Genomic DNA, 26446 nt, shown 5'->3' on the forward strand with positions numbered 1-26446 from the left:
AGCGGAGCGGGGTGGGGGCGGGCGCTGTCGGGTCCGCTGCGGGGAGGGGTTGCGCGGGGGGTACTGTCGGGCCTGGCCCGTCGTCGCGACCGGGCTGCACTCGCCTCGCTGGGCAGCACCGTCCCGAGTCGGCCTTACCGCCTGCGGGAGGCAGGGCGGCGCGATGGCTCCCTCCAGGAGAGGTGACCTGAGCCCGGAGGAGAAGGATTTACTGGCAGTGATCGCCACAGGTGAGCCCGGCTGGGCCCTCGCCCCTCCGTGGCGGTGGGCGGTAGCGCGGCCCCGGCGGGTCTGGCCCCGGCGCCTCCGCCTCCCGGCCGCGGGTGGGGGCGGCTGCCGCCGGCGCCCCTCTCGGCGGAGTCTGTGCGGCGCAGTGCACCTCCCCGGCTGCGCTCCGCCGCCGCGGGCCGGGCCGTGTTGCAGCTCCGGTGGGCCTTGTAGAGCCCGGCCGGCCGCCCCCCCCCGCCGCGCCGGCCCCGCCGCTTGTACCCCAGGAGGGCAGGCTTTCGCCCCCGCTGCCGGCGGCGTTAGTGGCGGCGGGCGAAAGGCAGGCCCCGGGCTCGGCAGGGCGCCTCGGGTCGCCGTTTTCGGGGGGCCGCGATGCGGCCTTCCAGCCCCCGCCTTTGGGCTCCGGCCCCCTTCGCCTGCCGGGGAAGATGGCTGTGCCCTGGCAGCGGGGGCGCGCTGCCCTCGGCTGGCCGTGCGCGGGCGGGCTGTGCCCCCGGGGGCGCGGAGGGGGCCGCGGAGCTGTACGCTTCGGGCTGGGCAAGGCCAGCTGGGAAGGTTTAACTCTGCCAAGGAAAGCTTACATCTTTCTTACGTCTATTCACGCTGGTAATGGCCGTTGACATTTATCTAATGACTTCTATTAATATGTTGTGCAAAAAAATTTAAATAATTTCTTGGGGATAATCCAGTTGCTTAGGCTGTTACAGATTTCCCTATGTGCTGTTGCCACACCAGGATGTCCTTGCAGACAGGGTGTTCTTAAACTGACAGAATTTGAGCTTGTCCAAGGTATTGTGCACCTCTTATCCCTTACACTGTTTTATTTTTGCATTTCCTGAAAGTGTTGTAGTTTTACCAGGTTGTGGAGCATATGCTTATTGCTGGGGAGCTTAATGTCACACTTGGTGTAACAGTTGGGTTTTGTGGTCCAGCAAAATTAATTTCACAGCCCTGTCTAAAAAGTTATACTCCAAATGGTATTTTGAAAATCTGTGAGCACTCTTTGTTAGTTGGAGGTAAACTAAAAATACCTGATATGTATTTCATGCATTTCTATATGTAGTTTTGAGGCAATTTGAACCTGTAAGAAATTATACTTTTGGGGCTTTACTCTGAATTGTATTTAAATGTTCCTCTGTGTTAGAGACACAAGCATAGGACGGTCTGCAGTGACTTTATGGTGGATCAGAATCAGTCTGACTCACTTTAATCAGAGTTTCAGGCCTTCATCTTGCAGACACTTCTGCCTAACTTACCTGATGCTTATGGTTAGGGTCATGGGATAATTCAGGTTGGAAGGGGCCTCAGGAGGTCTCTAGGTCAACCTCCTGCTCAAAACAAGTCAGCTACGAGGTCAAATGAGATTGCTTAGGGCTTTATCCTATCAAGACTTGAAAACTTCCAAGGATGGAGGCTGCACAGTGTCTCTGGGCAACCTGTTCTGCTGCCTTAATGGGCTCATCCTGAATGTTTTCCCTTATATGCAGTCTGAAGCTTCTTTTGCTTTCAACTTCTGCCTGTTTTCTCTTGGCCTCCTACCATGCACAACTATGAACAGCTCCAACTTTAAGTGCTAGCAATTCTAGAAGTCTGACTTCCATCAGTTTAGTGTCTTGTTTGGAAATCCTTCAGTGTTTTGTCATACAGAACTCTGAACTTGTAAATGCTACTTTGCTTTGCTTTACTTGCATTAACATTTACTTTGAAGATAACCCCTTGAAGACTTGTTCTTTCTGATGTTTGATCTTTTGCTAAGATGTTCTTCTGAAAACTACTCCAGGTCCTAAGAAGCTTCTCACATGTTCATAATGTATATGGGGGAGCAGGTTAGTTGAAAGTGCCCTGACTGTCAGTCAGTGTATTTTACTGGGTATTTATCAAGTGTGTGAGATGACTCAGGTGACTGGCTTGCTTTCTTTAAAAAAAAATCAAAAAAGGGTAAGGAAATATGTTTAGTATTGTTAAACCACACCAAAAGCTTTATGAAAAGAAATTATTTCTACTATTTGTAATGTTTTTTGAAAGAAAATGAGGGAAAACTCATTTGAAGTTGCAAGAGCTGCTTTGCTTTGCTGAAAATTTGCTGGAATAGCACCTCCTTGTGATACAGTGAAGATGAAGCCTGTCATTAAAATGAGGGATGTAATACTTTTATTAAGTGCATCACTGCTGAAAGAGCTTTGCTTATGATTGAATCAATGATCAGAAGTTTCTGTTAATTTGCAATAAATGTAATTCCCCAAACTTAGACTCTTTTAATATTCTTTTATTTCTATTTGAATGCCTGTTGAAGCTGCATTGGCATTACTGAATAGCCCTTCAATGGGCTTAGATCTGTGGCTTAACTGAAAGAATTCTTGTAGCAAATGGAAAAATACAAAGTTACAGCCCATTTTTCCTTGCACATATTTTTCTTTTTTTTTCAGACTTCAGTCTACTTAACATTTGGTAGTTTTTAGAAGTGTCAGTGATGGAGCTACCTTGGTCCTTGTCCTTTCCACCTCTATTCTCTATTAACAAAAGCAAATTTCTTCCACTTCTGTGGACCTGGGAGGTAGAATGTTGCAAATTTCAAATTTAAACAGTAAAGATGTGAGTAAATGATAAAGCATGTTTCATTCAGACCAGAAGAGCCTTTAAAATGGGATCATTTCCTTTTGTGAGACTTCAGATAGCTCTTTTGAACATAAGATGCTCCAAAAGAAGTCGAAGTACGGAATGCGTTAAAATGCTCAGTATCATTTTACTTATTCAGAATGGCTCTGGTGCTGTTTATGAAGAGACAAATTAGTGTCCTGTTTGTGTGTGTGTGTGTGTGTAGATATGTTAATTCACCGAAAAATGGATGTTTACATCTAGTGCGTGCTCCCAGACTACTCTTTGACGCTTGGCTTTTAGCATCTAGAACGGAACACTTCATTCCTAAACCTCTTTACTGAGTGCAGTTGATTTATTGGTGGTTAATCTACATCCCAAGTGGTTAATCTACAAAGATTTTGATTCTGATTGGGAATGGAACCGAACTTTTTCCTCTTGATTCACAACTTATTCCCTTTCTCTCTGTCTTTTTTTTTTTTTTTTTTTTTTTTTTTAATTAAAGGAAACACCGAGGAAGCTGGAAGGCTACTGGGCAGCAAGAATGTCCGTGTCAATTGCTTGGATGAGGTACAGCAAAACTGTACAAACGTTATGCTGGGGGTTCAGCAAGGAAAATACTAGGTCTGAAGGGCTTCTTGTTGTTAAATAGCATTGCTATACAGACTCCGGGAAATCAGAGTTACTCTGAAGATATTTCCAGCCTGCAGCTGAGTAATGAACCTTCGAAGAGCTCTTACTTCTTTTTTTTTTTTTTTAAAAAAACCAGTTTAAAGATTAGTGTTACGTTCATTACTACACTGTTTTCTCTCTGAAGTTCCAGCATGAACTTTGTTGTCTGTAAGGTAAGATGAACACTGCAGCAGGACACGTGGAGATGCTCCCTGACTTATTGTCATGTTCACCAAACTGTAGTCCATCTGCTTAGATAGCAGCAGACTATCTGGGTAAAGAATACCTGTCCCCACATCACGCTTGCAGCTTATCACCCAAAGCCTCATCTTTGCAGAATCATAAACATACTTGGAGAGTGAGCAGCTAGGTCATAAGTGGAAAACACACTGTCCTTTGCAATGGCACATGATAGACAGGTAAAAGATAAAAACCTTGAGTGCTGTCTGAAGGTGGGAGGATGCTCGTGGAGAAAGGAACCTTGTGTGATGTTCATACCTATTTACTCTTTTTCTTTTTGCAATGTCTTTTTTAAAGCATGCAACAGTAATATGAAGTGTTAACATGGAAACAAAACTAATTGCCCACCATGCATGTTAGATCAAAGTGTAATTTATCAATTTAGATGTCAGTTTGTGTTTTTTCCCCAATGTTACCACTTCATAGGATCACTGGTAAATTCAGACTAGAAGGCACCTCAGAAGCTGGGGTTCAGCTTCTCAGTTGAAGCAGCTTCAGCTCTGAGGTCAGATGAGATTGCTCTGAGCTTTATCCTGTCTGGCCTTGTAAATCTCTAAGGATGAAGCCAGCACAATATTTCTGGGCAACTTTTCCACTGCTTTACTGTGCTTACAGTGAAAATGTTTCACCCTTGTGTCTGAACCTCTGTTTCATCTTAGGCTTATTGTCTCTTGCCCTTGTGCTACTGTAACCGAACAGTTTGGCCTTCTCGGTGATCTTTCTGTAGGCACTGGCAGGCTGCTGTTGGGTACCACTAAAGCCATCTCTTATCCAGGCTGAACAAGCCCAGTTCCTGCATCCTCTCTTCACTGCACAAGTGCTAAAGTTCTCACCATGTCTTGGTGGTACTTCACTGAACTTGCAGTTTATCCATGTCTTTGTTGTACTGGAATGCCCCAAATTGGACAGGGTATTGTACATTTGGTCTCATGAATACTGAATGGAGGAAAAATATCATGGAGTATTGTTAGCCTTTTTTGCGCTGCCAACAGATCCATTTTCTGATTGTTCTTAAATACAGTTAAAATATTTAAACCTTCATTTCTAATGGATGAATTTCAAGAAGTTTCTGACAAACTAGTCAAACTAAGCTTCACTGTAAACTTTAAGAACCCATGATATATGTAAGTATGTTTGCAAGTGTGCTTTATTGCACGGACTTTAAAAGCTTTTTTTTTTAGTATGATTGTTGAACTAGTGCTGAATGACTGCACACTTGATGTAGTATTAGTGCAACATGCAGGATTACTGTTTGAGAGGGTATGGTTTATTAGTAGAATCCATAACTGACTGGTGCCTCAGGCTATTGTTAAAGAAGAACAGTATTAACAAGACCTGTGTAATGCTCACACCTGACTACACTCAAGGCACATAAGATTCGAAAGTTCATGCAATGGACTTCTTGTAGTCGTCTTTTTAATCCCCAAGAGTAGTGTGTAATGATGGATATTGATAAAGAAAGGGTTCAAATTTGTTTAGGATTCTTAATCCGTCAGTCATGTCAAGTTTTAGAATTTTCCTATTTTAGACCGCTTTCCTTCTAATGTTTTATTTTAATGGAATCATTTATGTTGGAAAAGACTTTTAAGACTGTAAAGTCCAATCTAGCATTGCCAAGTCTGCTACTAAACCATGTCCCGAAGTGCTACATCTACACACCTTTTAAATACCTCCAGGAATGGTGACTTGACTGCTTCCTGGGCAGCCTGTTCCAACGCTTGACAACTGTTTTGGTGAAGAAATTTTTCTTAGTATCCAGTCTAAACCTCCCCTGGTGCAACTTGAGGCTGGTTTCTCTTTTCCTGTCACTTCTTACTTGGGAGAAGAGACTCTAATATCTATGCATAGAGTTTGTGAACCCCCAGTTAAACATTAGCTTCATCTGTTACTGAGCATTGCCCCAATGGCAGACTGCTTTGAATGCATCACGTTGTGTTTTCTTCCTCTTATACCTTAGCTGTTGATCCTGAAATTCACTTATTATTTATATTACTACTGTTACTTATTTCATTAATGTTAAGAAGTGAGGAAACAGCCCTGAAAATTAAATGCTTAGATACTAAAATGGGAGTGCAATTCAGTTGTGAACGAGGAACTAATTTCGTTCCTTACAGCCCTTTTTACATGAGGGAATCCACAGAATGAGCATGGGTTTAATGTAGTTCTGCTTCTGTTTGTGGTACAGTAAACATGGCAGTTTAATAATTTCCACAGGCTGGAGAATCCACAGCATTCAGAAGCAGACTGTTACATACTATGCTTCCTGATATTTAAAAAATAAAAATGTAAGATGTTCCTTTAGTTTTTTGTTTGACCATATATTCTAACTGCTTAGATCTGTGTTCTTGTAGATTACTGACAATTTGCAATCTTTTCTCTATGTACCTTTAGACAAGGACCAAGTCATATTTTAACATCTTCCAAATGCAGTGACTTTTTAAGTACCTTGCCTAAAGTTATGTTTCTTCAGCAACTGAGCTATAATCATAGCTGTTTTCCAAATCCTTTCCAGTTGTTTCAGCTGCTTCCTTCAAAAATGTAGGCATGAGCTGGACACAGTATTTCAGCATTGCTTCTGCTGTTGTTACATGCGCTTAAGCAAATAGACTTTGAGGAGCAATTTTTTATTTTTTTTTATTTTTTGTCCTGCCCATGTGCCAAGACTTACTCGCCCTTCACCACCTCCTATTTGCAGTGCTGTCCTGGGAACAGTAGGTCGCTTGAAAGCAGAGTAAGATCCCTTTAATTAGATTCCAGTCTGCCAGAAGGTTGTAGATATCCAGCAGATAGTCCTGGTTTTTTTTCCAGCATCCTTTCTGACCAAATCCATTTTTTTGTTGTTGTTTATTTCTTGATTTAGGTAGTCAAAGAAGGGAAAGGTTTTAGGCTTAACTGCTGTCTTTAGGAAAACAAAGAAGTACATAGCTCTTCCACAAAACTTGTCTTAGCAGTTTGACTCTGGCAACTTTACAGCTTCAGGGGTATGTAACTCGGTTGTTCCAAAATATTAGGACAAATAGATGGGCAATGGAAGTAGATGCAAAATAAACACAAATATATTTCATTTAAATGCACACTGCTTTCTTATTTTTTGTCCTGTTCTAGATGGAGTGGTTGCTAACTTGGATACGTAGCATGGAAGAAAGCATTCAGGAATTTTCTTTCCCCTGGGAGTACAGAACTTGCACATAGTGTTGTGACTTCACAGTGGCAGTTTGCTGACTTTAACCCCATTCATTTGCAGGGTGTGGCTAAGAACTTTCATATTATTATGGAAAGGCAGAGGAAGCACATGGGTTTTCTAACTGTGGAAATTTTTCAGTCATGTTGGTAGCTAAAGTTGCAAAAAACCACGGTAGCACTACAATCCCGTATTTTCTGCAGATCAAGCAGAGAGACTTGACCTGAAAAGGCTTCACAGTTTTTCTGTATTTAAAAAAATTTGAGGTCATTCATAATCTTACATAGAGAACTATTATTTGGTATTTAGCAGCATTGCTTTTTCCTCTAGTTTGGTAATTCAGCTGTTCACTTTGTAATAAAATTAGTCTTTTAGAAACAGTCCACTTCTGTATGCTAATTACAGAACTGAATACTTTCTGTGAATTACAGCAGCAGCCTGCTTATTTGTGTGTGAGATGTGTAGCTTTACTTATACTGATTATGTTCAGTAGGTGGTTCTTCAGTTAATCTGTCTTGCTATTTCAGTGTGAACTACCTATGCTAGCAGAAAATGCCCAGATCTTTGGCCTTTATTGAGAAGAGAGTGTTCTGTCTTTTGATGTTTTTTACATAATATTTCAAAATGCACAAACTAAAGAAAATTCAAGAGCTATTAAGAATTATCTGGTTTCAGTTCAGGTTGCTAACTGATGTAGACTTTAACTTCTCATCACTGCAGATGAACAGAAAAATCATCAGAGGAATCTAATGTATTACATATGGAAAACCAACAGCTCAGCAGGTTGACTATAAAGGAGTAGAACTACAGCTATGATCAACACTCACAGAACAGTATTTCATATTCTCATTAGTTCGTACTTGGCTATAGCTAAAATCATTCATGCATGTATCTGTTGACCTTCCAAATCCTGCTTGCAGTAAGTTTAAGATGGGTAAAGGAAACCTTATTCAAAAGCGTTAAGAGTGAAATTTCTAAAAGCTTTCATCCAATTAAATGTCAAGTCATGTATTTCTAGACTAGCAGCATTCAGTACCATTTCTGTGAAAAGTCAAGATGTTCTTACAGTCAAATTCCAAATACCTACCTGAACCAGTCTTAATGAGTTAGTCTAATTCCAGTAGTGTTCTTCCTTTTTATTTAGGAGAGATGATTTTGAAGACACGCATCAACTAGCATTTTTGTGTTCCTTGTGGCACCTGTTCTTTTTGCATCATTTCCTTTTTAGTAACTTCTCAAATAAAATCCAAACCTACAGTCTATGTGTTTAGTTTGTAATTTTCTGAACTAATAGAACTGGTATAGTTGCCTTGAATTTAAAGAATAAAATAAGGTGTGCTTTCTATGTTAATGTGGGGCTGGGTTCCTTGTTGCAAAATGAACTGGGAAGGGAAAGGTGGATGCTTTAACCCTTGTCAGCATACAAGTATCTACAGCAGTTTTTCAGCTATGATTTTTACAGCCCTTTCCCACTCTAGTTAGTATTCACACATGCAATGTAGTGGTGTACCCTAATACCTGCTGAGGGAGCTGCCTCTGTGATCCAGCCTGTGTGTGCATCTTCTTGGCCAAGTTTCCACAGTTGAGAAGATGGACAGAGCGAGCATGAGAAGTGTAAAAGACTGAGAATGTTGGGACCACTTGGGTTCCTGTTTTCTCTTGGGTAACACAAGTCTGTGGCTACTTCAGTAGTGAATCATCAGTGCATTAGCCACAAAACAGTGGCTTTTTAAAACATACATGTATCATGTCTGTGTTTTTACACAGTCAGCATGAGTGTTTAAATGCTGGCAACATAGTCGGGTTTTCTGCCAGATATGCACAGGTGACTGGAATGTGAGATCGTCTGTGATCATTTTGTTTCGTTTGTCCCAACTCTTGTTCCCTAGCCACGCTGTGCTCCCCAGTTCCTGTGTCAATGAAGGCTGAGAAACAATGTTGAAAACATGCCTCATAGTTCCTAGAAGGGAGAAGGTTGCTTTTGCAGTTCGTTATCTTTATAAATTTGGGGTTATCCATCCTGTAGAAGTGCATCCCAGGTGCTGAAGACAGGCCTGCTTTCTTCTTCCCCCACATGGCAGTGCAGTCCAACAACTCCCTGGTTCTGGTACTCGTCTGTCCCTCCTGCCACCCTGTGTGTTCTTTTCTTCCCTTGTTAGCTGATTCTGTAGTATTTTTGTATTTTATTTTTTTTTTCTTCAGTTGGTTCCCCTACAATGGCTGCATTAGGTCAATTTAGCTCTTGGAATCCCATCCCTCAGTCTGCTTCTGGTGTATTTTCCACATCAGGAACTGGGAAGGGTGTTGCATAATGGCTGGGCTGGCTGTACCGTGAGGCAGAGCCCTGTTATACCAGGTAGTCCTTGTTGGCTGATGAGCTGAAGAACCTGGTCAAGGGAGGTGCCAAGCAATTTAGAGGCACTGCAAACTCTGTTCCCCTTGTACAGTCGGACTTACAGGGAATACTTGCAACCCTGCGGAAGACAGGAGATGTTAATTTTCTTCCCTGTAAACCATATAGCATCTCTGCAAAGTAAACAAGAAACTGGGAAGGGTTAATTTTTGTCCTAGGGAATGAGGTTAGAAGGCTTGCTCTTTGGTTGGAAGAATGTTACGTAGTAGGTGCTAGAAAATTGATTCCTCATCCTGTGTTCCATACTGGAACAATAATTTGTTTTCTCTGTATGCTTAATAAACTGTCTGCTAGTTTAGCCTTTTAAGTATGTTGTATCGACAATCCAAGTGTCTTGTGTCAGAAAACGGACTGTTGCTGGACCCATCTTTCACATGCAGCCTGAGTATTTGTAGTCATTTCAGTTTCTGCGTAGGGACATAATAGAGGATACCAAGTCTTCCACAGATAAGCTTGTGTCTAGCCTGTCCTTTTTTGTTTAATCTGATTGTGAAAGACTGCTATTCGTGTGACTTTAAATCAAATTTTCTAACAACTGTCCATTCTGCTTGATATGGTTTTTTTTGATTCACACCACAACAGCCTGACACTTTAAAAATTTAATCAAAAGCTTTTAAGAAAAGTTTCCCAGGAGGAGAGGATGACAAAAAAAAACCACCAAAAAGCAAACAAAAAAAAATCCCCAAACCAACCCTTTCCTTTGTCCTATAATCTTCAGACAGATCTTTTAAAGTTAAACAGCTGGCATTCAAGATATAACCAAACTTAAAGTCATTGTTTTCTTAAAGTTCCTTCTCCAGTCAAAAACCTGTGTTCATATCCCCTTACAGCAGTCCTTTTGTGGCTGCTAAAGGAGATGAATCTATACTATGACACCAGACTGGATTGGCCCATGAAAATTGCTGTCAATGAAATATAACATAGCATAATAATATAATAGAATATGTTGTATATATTAGGATAGAAGGCCTTTACTTAACTTTTGTAGAACCACAAATGAAACCTAGTAAAAACAGTCACAAATTTTTTCATGTTTGTGAAGTGATCTCTTCAGATCTTTCGTTTCTTTAATGGTAGCTTATATTGCAATTTACCAAAATGTTTTGGGTTACTAAAATATAATGCATCAGGTAATTGTTTTTTGCTGTTTTCAGTTAGGATGGAGAATAATTAAAATGATACTCAAAATTTGTTCTTAAATTTTAATTTTTGCAATTTCTCTCACATCTAGGAATTTTTTGAAAATTATACAGATGAATTTAAACTCAGTTGTGTTTTATTCTATCAAAAATTGAAATGAGAAATACAGTAAAGTGCAATCTGACAATTACATTATTTCAGTGTGTCACCTTACCATGCTTTTAGAGAGCTGCAGTAGCTGTGTACATGGGTGTATTCATGCACACAGCCTTAACCTGCAAAAAAAGGAAGAAAACGCCGTTTTGATTTTCTTCAGGGACAACCTGATGCATGCTGCCTCGTATTCAGTGTTAGGGAATGTTCTTGGGCAATTACTGTGTCTTGGCTGGTGACATGAATCCTGACTTGATGTTAAGTGAAAAATAAACATATTGGAAAATATATTGGAGAAAGTGTATCAAATTCTAAACATGGAATGTCATGCGATTTTCTCAGACAGAAATGCCCTTCTCCCTGCTCTTTGAGAGGGAGAGAGCCTGCACTAACAACAATTCACCCTAGTTCTGAAAATTTCCCCTAGGGTTTGCCAGGCTTTGTGTTTATAATCGCACCAGTGCAACTCTAATAAAAACTCAGTGCCTCCCTTGCTGAAGCTAATACTTTTTGTCCTGGTGCAGGTTATCAAAAGGCAAGGTTTGACGCTGTGTGGTTGTTAAAAGTCCAGTTAGAGCTGTGTCTTTACAAGGGCTTTCAGAGCTCTGGCTGATGTAAGATCACAGGCACAATACCAAAAGGGTGGGTAAATGGGAGAGAGGAGGATAGCACAATTGCTGGTAATTATGACTAAAAATGAGCAAGATGGGTTTCAGAAACTGCAAGTCATCATAATGGCAGAAACAAGAGCCTATCCCTAAGTTTCTCGTTGCTTAGGGTATAATGCAGGGGAGAAAAGAAATAACTTGGGAACCTGATAAATTATCTAAAACAAGCTTTTCCCACTAGCAGAAGCATTAGTTGACTTTCACACTAAGCCTTGTACAAAAGGTCAGTGACAAATTAGCTGTAAATGGTTTTAATTCCCTCAACAGTAGTCTGTTTTCAAATATATAGCACAGCATAATCAGAACATTGACGTGGAAATGGAAAATCTACTTGTTTGTAACCACATTTTTTCATGAAGATTTTCCTTTGCTGTTGCTAACTTCAATATTATGTGAGGGTTTGTTAATTATACTGAATGTGTATGTACAAGTAAAAACTATCAATGGTATGAAAATCGAGAGATTTAACTAATCCTTTTTTGTATGCTCCTTCCTTCCTCTTTCTTTTGTAGCATGGCATGACCCCGTTAATGCATGCAGCGTACAAAGGGAAAGTAGAGATGTGCAGATTGCTCTTGCGACATGGAGCTGATGTTAACTGCAACGAACATGAGCATGGATATACTGCTTTAATGTTTGCTGGACTTTCAGGTAACTTCTTACTAAACTTAGATCACTGATTTTTATGACATTGATGGGTACAATTTGCCATAAATTAATAATTAAAGGAAAATATTGATATGTTTTTATTATTTAGGTTTACTGTTACTTATATGAACCATGCAAATATGTCAAGACCAGTAGAATCATCAGGACAGGGGAACAGGAGAGCTGCTGTTCAGGCTTGGGATCTTTTTTCATATAAAAATTGATTTTGTTCACTGTTTTGAGCATATAGTCATTCTATACTTTGTCCTGTTTGCTACAGAACTCAAAATTCAGTCTTCTGTCACTGTTTTCTTGTGCAATGGGGTACATTGTTTAATTATATTGTGTTACACTGAAAAAGATGCTGCACCAAACCACCTTTTTTAAGACTACAAGTCATTAGCTTTTAGTAATATTTGAGGCTTATCAAATCAATCCAGTGTTTTTCAAATTTTGCCTTTCTTCTATATTATTCTTAGAATTATCTCGTCGGCTTTTAAGAATTTATTTAGTAAGTTTTAAAAACCATGTTTTCTCAGTTTAATTTTCCCTCACCTCTTACACTTTCATTTTTTTCTCATGAGAGTACTTATAGCTATATATATCTTCTGTCTCTAGTGGTGGTTTGCAGCTTTTCTCTTGCTGTTATTTTTCCTGGATGAAACGAACAATTATTTCCTTGAGTGAGAAAAAGACTCCATTAAAAAAGGTTAGGTGTGGTAATATTAGGTTGTTTTAAGTATCTGCTTTACTAGGCCACTTACGTCTTCCCAAAAAAGGAGATTCGAGGGAGGTAAGATTGCTTAGCAGGTTGAGTTTAAACTCTGACTTCTTTTCATCATAAATATAAAAAAAGAAAGGCCTGTGTGTGTATATGAACGTGAACTGGATCGTCAGATTGCTTTTCTGCTAAAACTTTGGTAAAAAGATTTGGAAATTTTAGTGTTCTGTGGGATTGAGCAATACCAGAGCTGCAGCAGATAGATGGGAACAAACTCTTAGAGGTTGTTAAATGACTGCAGCTTTATGGAAAATGCTGGATTTTTACCAGTTTCTCACAGCTGAGCTTTTAACTTGTCATCCTGGGCTCGAATTCTTCTGAATGTTGACTTTAAGGTCTGTTATCTGTGAATGCAAAAGGTACATGAGCACTACTGACGCAATGCCTTTGTTTTTAAATCAGAAACATTCATTTCCATCTGCCACCCCCTTCTTTTTTTATATATTCACTTTTCTGTACTTAGCATATGCACAAAAACTGATAAAGAAAGAATACCTTTGAAAGCAGAACCAGGAAGAGTGGTGACAAATGTCCTTATTAGTCTCTGAAGGGCACCAATTAAGTCATCTAATCTTCCCATCAAATTTTAGCTTAATTTTATTTGGTATTTAGCCCAGTCTGAACACCCAGTTCCCGCTGTGGAGAAAGGAACAATCTGTTCTCTTCTCTATGCTCCTGCTACATAATAGTACTGGATTTGTTTTTCTTCTTAGAATAGCAAATGTTGTAGTTGAACTGTCAAACTAGATTAATAGAATTTTCTTCTATACCGCTATCCAGAGGGACCAAGTTCTAGTGTAGTTACATGTATATGACTCCCATAAGCTCCCTGGGAAGGTGAATGTGCATTACAGGCAGCAGAGTTATACCCTGCCTGAATTGAGTTTTTACTTTGATTTGACTCTCTGGAACCATAAATAAGGAGGCAGCACTGTGCCTTTCTGTTGATCTGTTCTTAAAGTAATGGCATTAAGAACATTTCCCACAGTGTTATTCCTGGTCTTTAAGAAATTCACTCCTTGTTTTTCTACAGTATAAAGAATTAAAACTTTGTTCTCTCTCATTCCCCATATTTTCCCCCCAAATTCAGGAAACAAAGAAATCACCTGGATGATGTTAGAGGCTGGAGCAGAGACTGATGTTGTCAACTCTGTGGGCAGGACAGCAGCTCAGATGGCTGCTTTTGTGGGTAAGGTGAAAGTCTGTTATCCTTTACTAAATTTCTAAAGGAGTTAAATGTTAGCATCTGATGCTTTTTATTGGAGAAACATTATTTAATAACCTGTTCTGAACTGACACAGTTCAGCTTTTTTCCACATCTCATCCTGTAACAAGAGTAAATTTGTGTTCTATTTTCATGCTTTGTTTCATAAAAGCATATATGATCTCATTTGTAAGAATAGATGATGCTGTTCTCAAAGTGTGTAAGTATTTGCAATGTCACCACTTTTCAAATAGTAAGAGGAAGCTGGTAACGTTTGAGGTATCTGAAATGCAGTACAAATTGGAGCTTCCTTTGTGGGAAGGAATGAATTTAGTGCTAGGAGTCAGGAACTCTCATCTGAGCTTCGCCACTAGCATGCTGTGTGCTAGTGGTCGGTCACCTACTGCCCTTCTCCCTCTGCATTTGGGAGAGGGAGGTGTCTCGGAACCTGTTTGGAGGTAGTCAGTACTTCCTGGCCTGAACTTCACTAGAACAAGATAAAAGATTTGTTATTCCAGTATGCTGTGTGATCCTGGGCAAAACATGGAACCAGGCTTTTTTTCTGTTATGTTTTTTTCTGAACCCTTTTTTACTTCTTTACCCGCCTTGACAGTGCTGGGTTTCCAAATACAACACTTTATTTCTAGCAAGAAGGTATAATAAAATATTACTAGAAACAATGGAGTCATTTTAATGTCCAGATGACCTTCCCAAAAATGAGGACCAGTATTTTCTCCTCAACACAACTGTCTCATATTGCTTAAACGTCTGAGAACCCCCTTGCAAGTCCATTAGCTTTTCTGGATTCAAGAGCCTACCTTGTAATTTAGATTAACTTCCTTGAAAAGCAAGTTAGTGCGGTTTCAATTTGAATCTTGCCTCATTCTGTTCTTTTAAAGAGGAAAAGATTGACATTGTTCACTTGAGGTTTAACCGGCAAAACCTTAACTATTAACTTAATATGTCAGAGAAGTTCACTCCTATTATTTATACCTTTGATTAGGAGTGTCTTTTCTGACATGATGCTGAATTGAGTTGTTAGTGAGCTGGGAATGTTCTCTCTGACATAATTTTAGAGAATTCTTGTTTAAAATCTCATCACATTACCAAGATAGAATAAATATTTTCAGGCATACTGAGGTATGCTACTTGTAACAGTCTGAACGTTGGAATCCATTCCCATCCTTTTTTATTCTCTGTCCAATCAACGTTAATTCATCTGTCTGTGTGTGGGAAGTGAGGATACTTCTTCCCCTGTCATTTGTCTTACACTGTGCTCTGTTGGCTTAGAACAGTCTCTTCTAAAACAGTGAATGGTTTTAAATGCTGGAATTTGGTTGGCTGTATTGTCTTCTACTAATTAATAAGGTTAGTGCCAAGATAAATCAGTCAATTTAAAGAATATGGTGCTGAACTAGAGAAGCTAAATTTTACTTTCCCTTTAGCCACGTAATCCATCATATTTTCAGATGTAGAAAACAAGAAGGGGGTGTAACTTCTCTCTTGTTAATTTCATCACAGTCCTTTTTTTGGTAAATTTTAAGCATGTTCTGTTTTTATAATTTCTCCCAATTTAGGTTAATACACTACTGCCTGTCTGAAAACTTCCAAGTCTCAATGCAAATATCATTAATTTCTGAAAATACAAAGTGGAGAGAACTTCTCTGGAAAGATTTTAACACCAATATAAGACTACTAGTATAGTAGTACTTTGGGTAAAAATACCTATTCACTTCGTTTTGGCTTACCAGGGAAAGAGGATGTGGGAAGGGGACAGAGTTCTCAAAATGGAATTTCATGAAGTCATTTCCTGCTGAGAGTCAGTAATTTACACTTAACTGAACATAAAAGTTACATACAAAAGAATGGCAAGAGTTGCCTGTAACCAGTGCTAAGCTCCTTTGTGGGTAATTCTCACCTGTATTGCTTATATTAGATTTGGGGTTGGTCACTTGGTTTTTTGTTATTATTTTAATTCATTGGTGATTTTTTTTCTTGTGTGCCTTTAGGTCAACATGACTGTGTGACTGTCATCAACAACTTCTTCCCACGTGAAAGGCTGGACTACTATACTAAACCACAAGGCTTAGATAAAGAACCAAAACTGCCAGTGAAATTAGCTGGGCCTCTACATAAAATTATTACTACTACTAACATGCATCCTGTTAAGGTGGACTAACATGTAAATTGTATGTGTGTGTTGGCATGGGAACTGTTTCTTCGTCAGAAAGCATTCAGCTCTTTTGAGAGTCCAAATGAGATCAAAAGCATTATCAACTAACTCAGACACTTCTGAAAATGAGGAAGAATCAGGCTCAACATTTAGACGTGATTAAAAAATGAAGCTATTTCAGTGTTTATACACACCAGAATCTTGAACTAAGACCTTTAAGTGGAGAGATTCTTATTTTTTACATCAGTGACCATAAACTGCTTTCTTTTTTGGTTTTCTTTTTTTCCTCACCTCAGTTGAAGTGGGAACATAAAACAATTTCCTGTCTTAACAAAATCTCATTGTTCTTCCAATGCTTATCTCAGCATGTAACTTCCTACCTTCATCACTGGTTCAGCATAGTAACATCTACTGCTACTGCTGTTTCTCAAAGTATGCACAAGAGACTGTTATTTTTACTTCCTAGTCTGTTTGCTGAAAATGTCTCTTATGGTTCATACTGAACTACATGCCAGTGTAGTTCAGGGAAATTAATACACCTAGCTTCAAAGACAAATTCCTTGGGCTTGGCATTCAAAGTCAGGAATTTGTCAGCAGTTGCCAGCCAGGTATCTGCAGTACATACAAACAGTAATGCACCGGTGGCAGCTGATTTAATGAGCAGAGTATACAGTTTCCTCTTAAAATGGTTAGTTCAGTGCATTACTAGTCTACCTGAAGTACTCCAAGTTTATGTGAGATTGATGTGTCCTGTGAAACTGCTTAGATCGTACAAGTCTGGTTTATTTTAGATGGTTAAAAGGAAAGAGCTTCTAGAACAGTGTATGGTAATTTCTGTAACTGTTTCTTTTGAAATGCTTTTGATTCTACAGGTCTTATTCTGAAACAAATCCTTACTGGTTTTAATATCATTCTTGATTTTAAATGTTTCTTGTCTGGAAACTGTGAATTACAGTATGCAAAATAATAATACTAAATAATGACTGAAAACAGCGGAATTATGAAATAGTGATATTAAATAAAGACTGAAAACGGGAAAACTGCATAAGATGGAAGTAGAGGAATATTAGAAACTCAGCTGAAATTTAGCTACAATGAGCTATATAACCTTTAATGCTAATGCACGAGTTTAAAAATATTAGTTCCTTACTAATATATTTTATTTACTTAATATTATATAATATTATACATATTTACTTAATATATTAGTTCCTTATTAATATATTACATTATCTTTACTTTTTCTTATAGATCGTGTTGCTGGTAAAAGAGAACCCTCTATTGGCCGAAGTAGAAGCACTGCAGAAATGTTACAGGGTTCTGGATCTAATTTGTGAGAAATGTATGAAGCAGAAAGATATGAATGAAGTACTTGCTATGAAAATGCACTACATCAGTTGCATCTTCCAGAAATGCATTACGTTTCTAAAAGAGCGAGAGGATAAACTAGACGGATTTATCAAAAGGTACGTATTCTACAGAGAGGTCTGAAGGCATATGTATGAACCAGCTTTACAGATATCGGCAAAAGACAACTGTAATTATAGATTGAATTGCCTTGGCTAAAGGCTATGCCAAGTAAATTTTGAAACAATCCCGGCTGCAGTCACTTCAGGGTGGCACTGACTTGCTTTTTTCTGTCTGAATTGGCATTAGCCGTTCTCGGGGTACAAAGGAAACATTCCTAGAGTTTCAGCTCCCTGCTGGAACTGGTTAGAGCTTGGCAATCACACATACACTATGAAGCAGCAGAGAGCAACATGTGGTGGAGAAAAGAGGGAGTGACAGGCTTGAAAAAAGAATTTCTCAGTGCCCAGTACAAATCATCTGGGAACATTTCTCTGGCCATTTTGCTCTCCAGCAGTCATACAGGGTGGGATTTTTTAAAAAACACTTTAGCAACCGAGAACTGCAAATCCCACTGGCTCTGGGTGAGACGTGGGACTCTTAAATCACTTAGATCTTTGGAATCTACTTGGTTACAAAACCAGCTGCTTGATCTTAAGTATCAAAGTAAGTGGCCATAGACTTTAGTGGATTTCTTTGAGATCCTGAAAATAAATTACAAAGTCAGCTTTCCCGTACTGAAATTGAATAGTTCATCAGTGATCCATATAAAAAACTAGGAGCCAACTAGATAAATATAGAGGCATCAGGACTGTAACATATTATTCAAGTAGTACCGTGCATTCTTGAGTGTTTATTTTTATGGTGCTCATTTTTAAATACAACAAAGCATTTTGCTGCTTTAGTCAGATGTAGATACTAGTCTGCCTGTAGATGATGATTTTTCTCTGTGTGGTTGAATTAGTAAGTAATAGTTTCAGAGCATACATTTAGTTACCTTATATTTCATAATGATTTTGCATTAGAATAAAAATAATCTAATTTGCATTTTGAACACTTTTACGTATGAGGTTGTCGAATTATTTTGGATTATAATTCTTCTCTGTAATTTGAAAGAGGACAGAGTACAACATGCTGTGTGTTTGTTCTTGAACATTCAGTGTGTGATTTCTTATTTGACTTCGGTTTTCAAAAATTTAGTCTCTTGAAAGGAAGAGATAAAGATGGTTTCCCTGTATATCAAGAGAAGCTAATTCGAGAAAGTATCCGAAAGTTTCCTTACTGTGAAGCTACGTTGCTCCAGCAGCTCGTGAGAAGTATTGCTCCTGTTGAAATAGTAAGTTCTTCCTATGAAGAAAATGCTTTCTAAGCAACTTGCGTAGTAAATTCAGTTTGAACGATGCTGTCTTTCTGTTTCTCAGCTTCTGCAATGTATTAAGTAAAGGTTTTTGATGTCCCTGATCCCTGGCAAACTGGAATTTTATTTTACATACTACAGGAAAATGCTCTAAAATACTTCAATGAGTATTTTTTTCCTGTGCCCATAATGAATGCTTAAATACCTCAGCTTTTAAAGAAAGCTGAAACAATTTTTTTCTTGTCTGAGTTTCTTTTCCTACTCTGGGATATCTATTCAGTTTTTCTTTGCCAATTCACTTTTACAAATTGTAGTTTCAGACACAGATGAAACTCATTTTACATTCCTTTTTTCACAATGTCTAAATTCAATTTAAGATTGAATAATTTCCTAGGTTTGTATTTCTAGTGTACATGAAAAGTTAGTAATATATGATGGTAGAAATAGAAAAAACATTCTGTGAAGCTCTTTTTATCACAGGGAGGGGCAAAATGATGCAATGTAGAGCAAAATGTATATCTACATTAGGAACTCAAAATTATGAGTAAAAAATCTAGTTTCAGTTTTCCACTGAGGCCTCCGCTAACACTCTTCATTATAGTACTATTAATTACTTCATAATGAATTTTACACAAGTTACTATTCTTTTTTAAGAATGTTCTTTCTGGTCTCTGAGAGCTAGATGTTATATGCACTTACACTGGGGAAGTGGAACCATTTTGTGACGTGTTTGGTTTATGCTGAGTGAATTAAAAATAGCCTCCATCTTAAGTGGCGCCAAGTCCACTAAAATGTCCTGAGGCTTAATGCAATCTCTACTGTTTGTCTAAGCCAGAAAAATAAACAGTGTGAAAACATAAGCCATCATGATGCATTAAGACTTGCTTTAGAGTAAACATTTTCCTTCCTGTCCCTTCTTTCTTCGAAGAGCTTGCAGTCTTTTCTGCCTTTAAAGACACACAGTTTGTTACATTGGATTTCTGTCCATTATGCAGAACTAGAAAAGAGGAGATGCTATAAATTTTTATTTGTCTGGAGGCCTTTGACCTTTGGCATGCACAATTACTTGGATTCAGTCTGGGCATCTCAGCATTGTCATAGTAGTTATGATCGTGCATATTCCATGGCAGTCTTAACAGTTTAAGGATTTACGCAGAGCTGGAGCAACCTGGCATTCTTTTTATCTAATATTTAAATCATTGCCCAAAAGAATAGTCTTAATATATGGCTACCAGTAAAAGATACAAAATCTTTCTGTGTGTATTGCATGGGAAAGCTACTGCAAATAACATCTAAATAATAATATGCAAATAATGGGTTTTGAGATGTTAAGTTCTGACTATTTGGTCTGTAGCATCTGAGTACACTGAGCGCAACAGTGCAGCAGTGACAAGTAAAATACCTTTCTTAGTGCCAGCACTGAGACTAATCTGTGCTGCTGCGTATGATCCACAAGTAGGTGACTGTGTGTAAAGAACACTGACTTCATTAATAATTTACAGAGTAAAAAAAAATGGTAATTTTTATCTTCCCTTCTACAGAAGCGAAGGACTAAGTTAACTATATAAAAAAAAATTATCTAACCATATAAATGTTAAGTTGTGCATGTTAGTTGAACTTCCAAGACTTAGTTTTGTTCTTGCAGCTACAGCATCTTTACTGAGGCTGCAGCTGGCTGGTCAGAAGCTTCCATTGCTTGTTTTGTTTTTCTCTTGTGTGTCTGTTTTCATGATGGTGTTGGTTTTTAATCTCATTATCACCTTTTGTCTTACCTTTCAGGGTTCTGATCCTACAGCGTTTTCTGTACTTACGCAAGCTATTACTGGCCAAGTGGGTTTTGTGGATGCTGAATTCTGTACAACTTGTGGGGGAAAGGGAGCAGACAAAAGATGTTCAGTATGTAAAATGGTAAGAATCCATAAACAGTTACAATGAATCACGAAAAGTAGTGCTACTGAGGTGCTGAGGATTTTGAATGGTTGTCTATTTACTGTGTAGACTTAAGAGGAACAGCATGTATGCCTGCACTGAAAATATGTAAGCCATCTACTTACGGGAGAGATGCCTGAAATACACAAGTAGGAGTACTTGGATTTCCAAGTGTGTATGTTTAAGGATGAAGAAAGAGTAAAATTTCTGGATGTCCAGTATTAACAAACAATCTATTCTTTATAGATTTTTATGTAAGTTAGAATCACTCCATGTGACCTTACAAATTGCTTAAAAATACTATTAAGTACTAAACGTAGAGGGATTTAACTTGGTACACTAAGAAATGCAATAATACTGTATATTTTTTTAGTGCATGAAGATGAATTGATAGCTCTGGTAACTTTCAGGTGATGTACTGCAACCAGAACTGCCAGAAAATGCACTGGTTTACCCACAAAAAAGTCTGCAAGACCCTGAAGGAAATTCATGAGAAACAAGAACTAGAAGCTGCCAAAGAAAAAAGGAAACAAGAAAAAAAGCAAAAGAAAGGTTAGGATCTGTAGTTTACTTGCTGAAACTAATGCTGCGTTAACTGCATCACAAGGAACAATAGTAATAGGTCTTAAAGTCTTTAACAGTTGAGTTTGAAAGAAAAATCTTTCTTGTAACATACCTGCACTTGTTAGAATTCTAGTCTTTCAATTTACAAATGCTGTGTACTTTCTAAAATCTGCTTTTTAATGCTAGAGTTACACAGGTTTCTACAGCTAAACCATTCTGAATTACACTTCACTGTTTCAAAATCTAAGTCTTTCATTAAAGTCATGCAGAAGTTTCATGCTACTCTACCTTTCATTGGAAGAGTGTTAGGACGAGTTGGATAATAAGCAAGCAGCCCAGTCCTTCCAGTTGCAAAGGTTAATGCAGATGTTAACTCTCCTGTAGTACTTTCTTCTTCATAATCACAGGATCAAGTTAATTTTGTTGTGTACTTTGAATGTGAAAAAAGAAAGCATTAGTCTATAAACTCTTAATGGCATTTTTCTGCCTTCAGTAAACAAATAGGTAATACATAATAAGAGAAAAAACACAGTATCACACACACACACACCCCGCCCTGCAACTTACTCTGATACAATGTCTCTGTAAGTGAAATAATAGGAAAGTTGGTGAAATTACTTTCTCTTTTACAACTTAACTAGATTCCCCTTCCCTTGTTTTTAGGATTGTGGAAGTGCACTGGACAAATCACACTTGTCTTACAATGGTAGTATTTTTCACTTTAGCTGGGCTCAAAAAACTATAGCAGGATATAAATTAGTTATTGGTGAAGTTTTCGACAGCTTCCTGTGATGATCCTATTACAACAAGAGTTGCTGTTGCATGGGATCAAGATGACTGGGGAAGCCGGAGGCAAGGATACTAGAAACCCCTGGATACATTGCGTACCAATACAGCAAAACATACTGAGCTGCGAGCAGCGTGATGCCTTGCACTGGTGACAAATACAGCCGTTTGCAGATTCACGAACAAGTTAGTGGCCAGGTGCTGTCCTCTTCAGAGGGAGAGACAGGATCTTGGTGGATGGCTTTTCCCCTCCCTGCCTAAAAAGGGAAGCTAACATCTTTTTTTGATGTGTTACTACTGCACTATCTGCAGGTTAATCTTCATTAACTTCTTCAGATATATAGCCAACGTGTTGTAGACCTTATCAGATCATGTACTGGTAGCAAGACCGTGAATTCATCCTAGCTTCAAGTCACCTTCTGAATGGTGTTGTATCAAAGCTCTTCATGCCAACAGCAATTTTATTGCAAAAAGCTAGTAACACCCCCTATAAATCCTATATATGAGGAGGGGAAAAAGGTTTAAAAATCCCACAGCTGCAACTATAAGCAAAACAAAGAGTTTAAGACTTTCCACTGTACAAGGGTGAGCGTTAAGGAAGTCTGTGCTTCAGCCTGTGCTTAAGGCAGTTGGCTCCATAGCAAAGTAAGACCTTGACAGGGCTTTGGCAGTGTTGTGGCTAGCTGGGACAGCGTTTTAAGCGGGCTATCAGTCATAACAGAACAAGAAACCAAGATTAACTACTTCTGAAGGTGCCTGGGCCCCCAATTAGGCTTTCCCTTCTTTCTTTTCATAATTACTAGCACGCAACCACTACTTAGCAGAATCAGGGCAAAAAGTTTTACTTTTTTTTTTCTCCCAAAAAAGCTTGAAAAGTAAAGGTGCAGCTGATTCTGTTCCGTGCAGTCAGGTTATAAATTTTAGGATGACTCACTTCAACCACAGTTCGTTGTGGTCAGCTGTTCATTAGCAAATAGCTTCGGTCTTTTACATGCAAAAATGCTTGTTGTGTAATCATGTATATGCCTCTTTCTTTTTATTTGCTTTTTTTTTTTTTTTTTTTAAGAAAAACAAAGCCCACCTGGACTCTGTGTTTAAACAGCCTGCAGCTATTCTTTGAAAACCTAACTGTAAGAACAGTGTCAATGAAGTATGTTTGAATTGAAAGTTACAATAAATGTAGTGTCCTACTCTGTTTCTTTATATATTAAAAAGAAATGTGGCAAAATAGAAGCTAAATTAATGACAGCTTTGTGTAGGGTTAGTTTCAGAGTAGTCTTAGACCAACTTAAGCAGAACTCAAGTGTCTTAGGTCTTTTTTTGATGAAGCTTGGTTTAATCGTTTCTGTAATTGATGCGAAGTTTCCTACTGATTATTATTCTTCAATAATAAAAATCTTTGCTTGCAGATGAACTCATTGTTTACTGATGATGTGATATCTCTTTTGTTTAGATGAAGTGCAACTAGTAGAGGGTAGTTCTACAAGTGAAGAACAGTCAGATCTTGGCCCAGATGCTACCAAAGAAGTGGATACAAATCATGCTACTGACCAAACTGAAGAACCTGAACTTACCAAAGAGATGGAGGCACTAGCCCTGCACCCTGGAAGTCCACTGGAAAGTGAGACCGGCTTAGCTGACATCACTCTTCAAAAAATTCAAGATTCTGAGGAGTAACAAGGGGCTAGGAAGGGACTAAGAGTTCTGGCTATGTCCCTGTACCTCAAGGATCCTAAGGAATTTTTAATGCTGACCATGTCTCAGTTCTTACAGCATGGCTTATGCAAGACTCCCTTTGAAAAACAGCATGTCTCTGTTCATCATGAGATGAAATACTGGCTGATTTGTGTATCAGTACTTCAGGTTCCGTTGTAGATTGTCAAAATAGGTATGTATTATATGATAAAAACTAGAGTGACTTAGATCCATCTATAAGTATACCAACAGTAAGCATAGTAAAAAACTCTGAGTATCTGTGGTTAGTCAACCACTTAGTGAAAAATACAAAGCATTTGATTTGGATTACTCATGTTTTCAGAACCAGAAAGTTATTTTAGTTGGGTTTTTTCTGCAAGTACACAGAACTGTAGTTAAAAGCATCAAGAAGCCAACTGCTAAATTACTTTTTTTACATCACTTTATGAAGCTTTATCTGAAGGAATTCAGTAGCAGTTAAATATCTGAAATACTTGCCTGAATTCTCAACTCTTCATGACATTACTGTAAATAATTTTTGACTAGTGAGTGCACAACAGTAGTGTCTATTTTGTGGTAATTTTATTCAATGATACTGCTGTTTCAGATGTCTGGAGCTGACTGAAACGTGTGTTTCAACAGAATTATTTCACTGTTGGTTTGATCAAAAATATTCCAAGTTTATTGAAGTCTAGTGAAGGAAAGAGCAGAATGACTTAAAATATTTTGACTGGCAAGAATAATGGTTTCTAAATTTCAGCTTTCAGGTAAAGATACCTTCAAGCACACTGGGATGTTGCTTATGAATTATTTCATAAATGTAAAAGATGCTTAATATTGTTCATGCTGAACCTGGTCACAGTGAATTAGATAGGAAAATTCATGTGTGGATTGATTCAACTGGGATTTCACTTAGGCTTGCAACTAAATACCACATCTAGAAAATAGCTTCCCTTAACTATGCTGTTCTCGCTGAGATTTACTACTGTGTCTCATGAAATGAATGGGAATGCCACAACTGAAAATACCACTTGCTGCATAAGGATGGCAAAATCTGAGATTCTTTAATTGTTGGTTGAATAGCTGGTGTTTTGAACATGGCAATATCCTTCAGCTTAGAGGAATAAGGCCCATCCTCAAAGCAGAAAAAATGCTATTAATTTTTTTACTATCTAATATATTGAAAATTTTTGTTTAATATTCTGAAAACTGTAAGAGCGAAGATACATAAATGCACCTGTACAGGGAACGTACCTGTGTTTTTATTTCAAGGATTAGTAAACTGTGAATAATAAAGGGAAGTTTTTTTAAAAGAAGGGAGCTGTGTGGCAATTCTGTTTACTGCATCTGTAATGCCTGTCATTGTCGGTGACATTCTCATTTGACATGCGTGGGCCTCGTAACTCGGTATCCAAGTTTAATTTCATGACGGTTGGCAGGCAAGAGATGCGTGCTTCAACCTGCAGTAAGGAGTCACGATGTAGTCACTGTCCACTCTTGGATCTGGGAATGCAGAAGTGCTTCTGCTACCCTATTCTACACATCTGGGGCTTACGGGGATGTGTGGCTCTTTAGGGTTTCTTTGAAAATCCCAGCTCTTTAGGGCAAATGGTTCAGGATTTCAGAACTGTGGTAGAATCCATAGCACAAATCCTGCTTTCATTCTGCCAGCCAGCAGTTTTTCTTGATAAAGAAGAAAAGCCCACGCCACAGGAAAGAGTATGAACATTGGAAATAGGTGTTAAAGTGTGGGATTGTTGATGCAGATTATGGAGTTGCATTTGTTCTCCTAACTTGAAAAGTCGGAGGCCACTCACTTCCCTGTCTTTGCAACGAGTCTCAGGAGTGTCAGGGTCCTGGTGCACACTGAGCTCCAGAGCTTCCCCTGCCTGCCTTAGCTTGAGCTGGTGACAGCTCTTCTGTTGGAGGATCGTGGTTGATACGTCCTGCAGAAACCTGGGGTAATGACTAGCTCTCTTGCATAATCAGGAATTGGAGGAAACATCTTGTGACATGTTACTTACAAGGAACTTGAAGTAGAATGAAAATTCATATGCAATTTACTGATGCCTTAAGCAAGGTTTTAAGTGACAAGAGGGCTGTGGATTGCAAAGCCAACAGACACGCTCTTGCACCTTCAGGGGTGCGTGATTCGAAAGACCTTCCTGCCCTCCGCTAGGAAAAATGGAATTCTCACTTCTCCAGCTGTTTTGCTAGATAGAAGGACATAGCAGCTATGAATCTGTCTAGCCTGCTTCATCACAATTCTTGCTCCCTAGTTTACTTTTAGGCTAAGTGTCTTTTACTATCAACTATCTCTTCATCTTGGGAAATCTGATTGAATTAAGAATATATAAAAGCTTCTGAAACTGAGCACATCTTTTAGTGAACTAAACATTGCATGTTCAAATCACTTTAGATTTTTGATGCAAGTAGATTTTCAAGGTTTTTCTTCATCTAACTAAAAGGGAGTTTTCAGCAAGATTTGCAATTACCTTTGAGTATTTCTTCATATATAATAATCAATGTTATCTTTTTTCAATAATGGCTCTAAAACAGACTCAAACCTTTTGACAAAGTTCAAACGGATGAGTATGTGGAAAGCGTTGCGTTTTAAGAAAGGTGGACACGGCAGTCAGTGATTCTACTGATTGTGGCTTATTGGGCAGCAT

The 26446-nt window shown here is 38.6% G+C and overlaps 1 protein-coding gene across 2 annotated transcripts; it reads left to right on the top strand.

The window, feature by feature from the left end:
- The first annotated feature begins 20 nt into the window (after positions 1-20).
- ANKMY2 (ankyrin repeat and MYND domain containing 2) lies at positions 21-25090 on the top strand. Of its 2 annotated transcripts, XM_040591384.1 has the most exons (10): positions 21-230; positions 3329-3393; positions 11803-11941; positions 13810-13908; positions 15933-16093; positions 17348-17562; positions 18644-18779; positions 20580-20708; positions 21140-21281; positions 23533-25090. In XM_040591384.1, the coding sequence occupies exons 1-10, from the start codon at positions 164-166 to the stop codon at positions 23754-23756; spliced, it is 1377 nt and encodes a 458-aa protein (XP_040447318.1). In that variant the 5' UTR covers positions 21-163; the 3' UTR covers positions 23757-25090. The 2 variants fall into 2 exon arrangements, with proteins under 2 accessions (XP_040447318.1, XP_040447319.1); XM_040591385.1 differs by lacking the exon at positions 3329-3393.
- The last annotated feature ends 1356 nt before the right edge of the window (positions 25091-26446 follow it).

This window comes from Falco naumanni, chromosome 4, assembly GCF_017639655.2.
Source record: "Falco naumanni isolate bFalNau1 chromosome 4, bFalNau1.pat, whole genome shotgun sequence".
NCBI lineage: Eukaryota > Metazoa > Chordata > Aves > Falconiformes > Falconidae > Falco > Falco naumanni.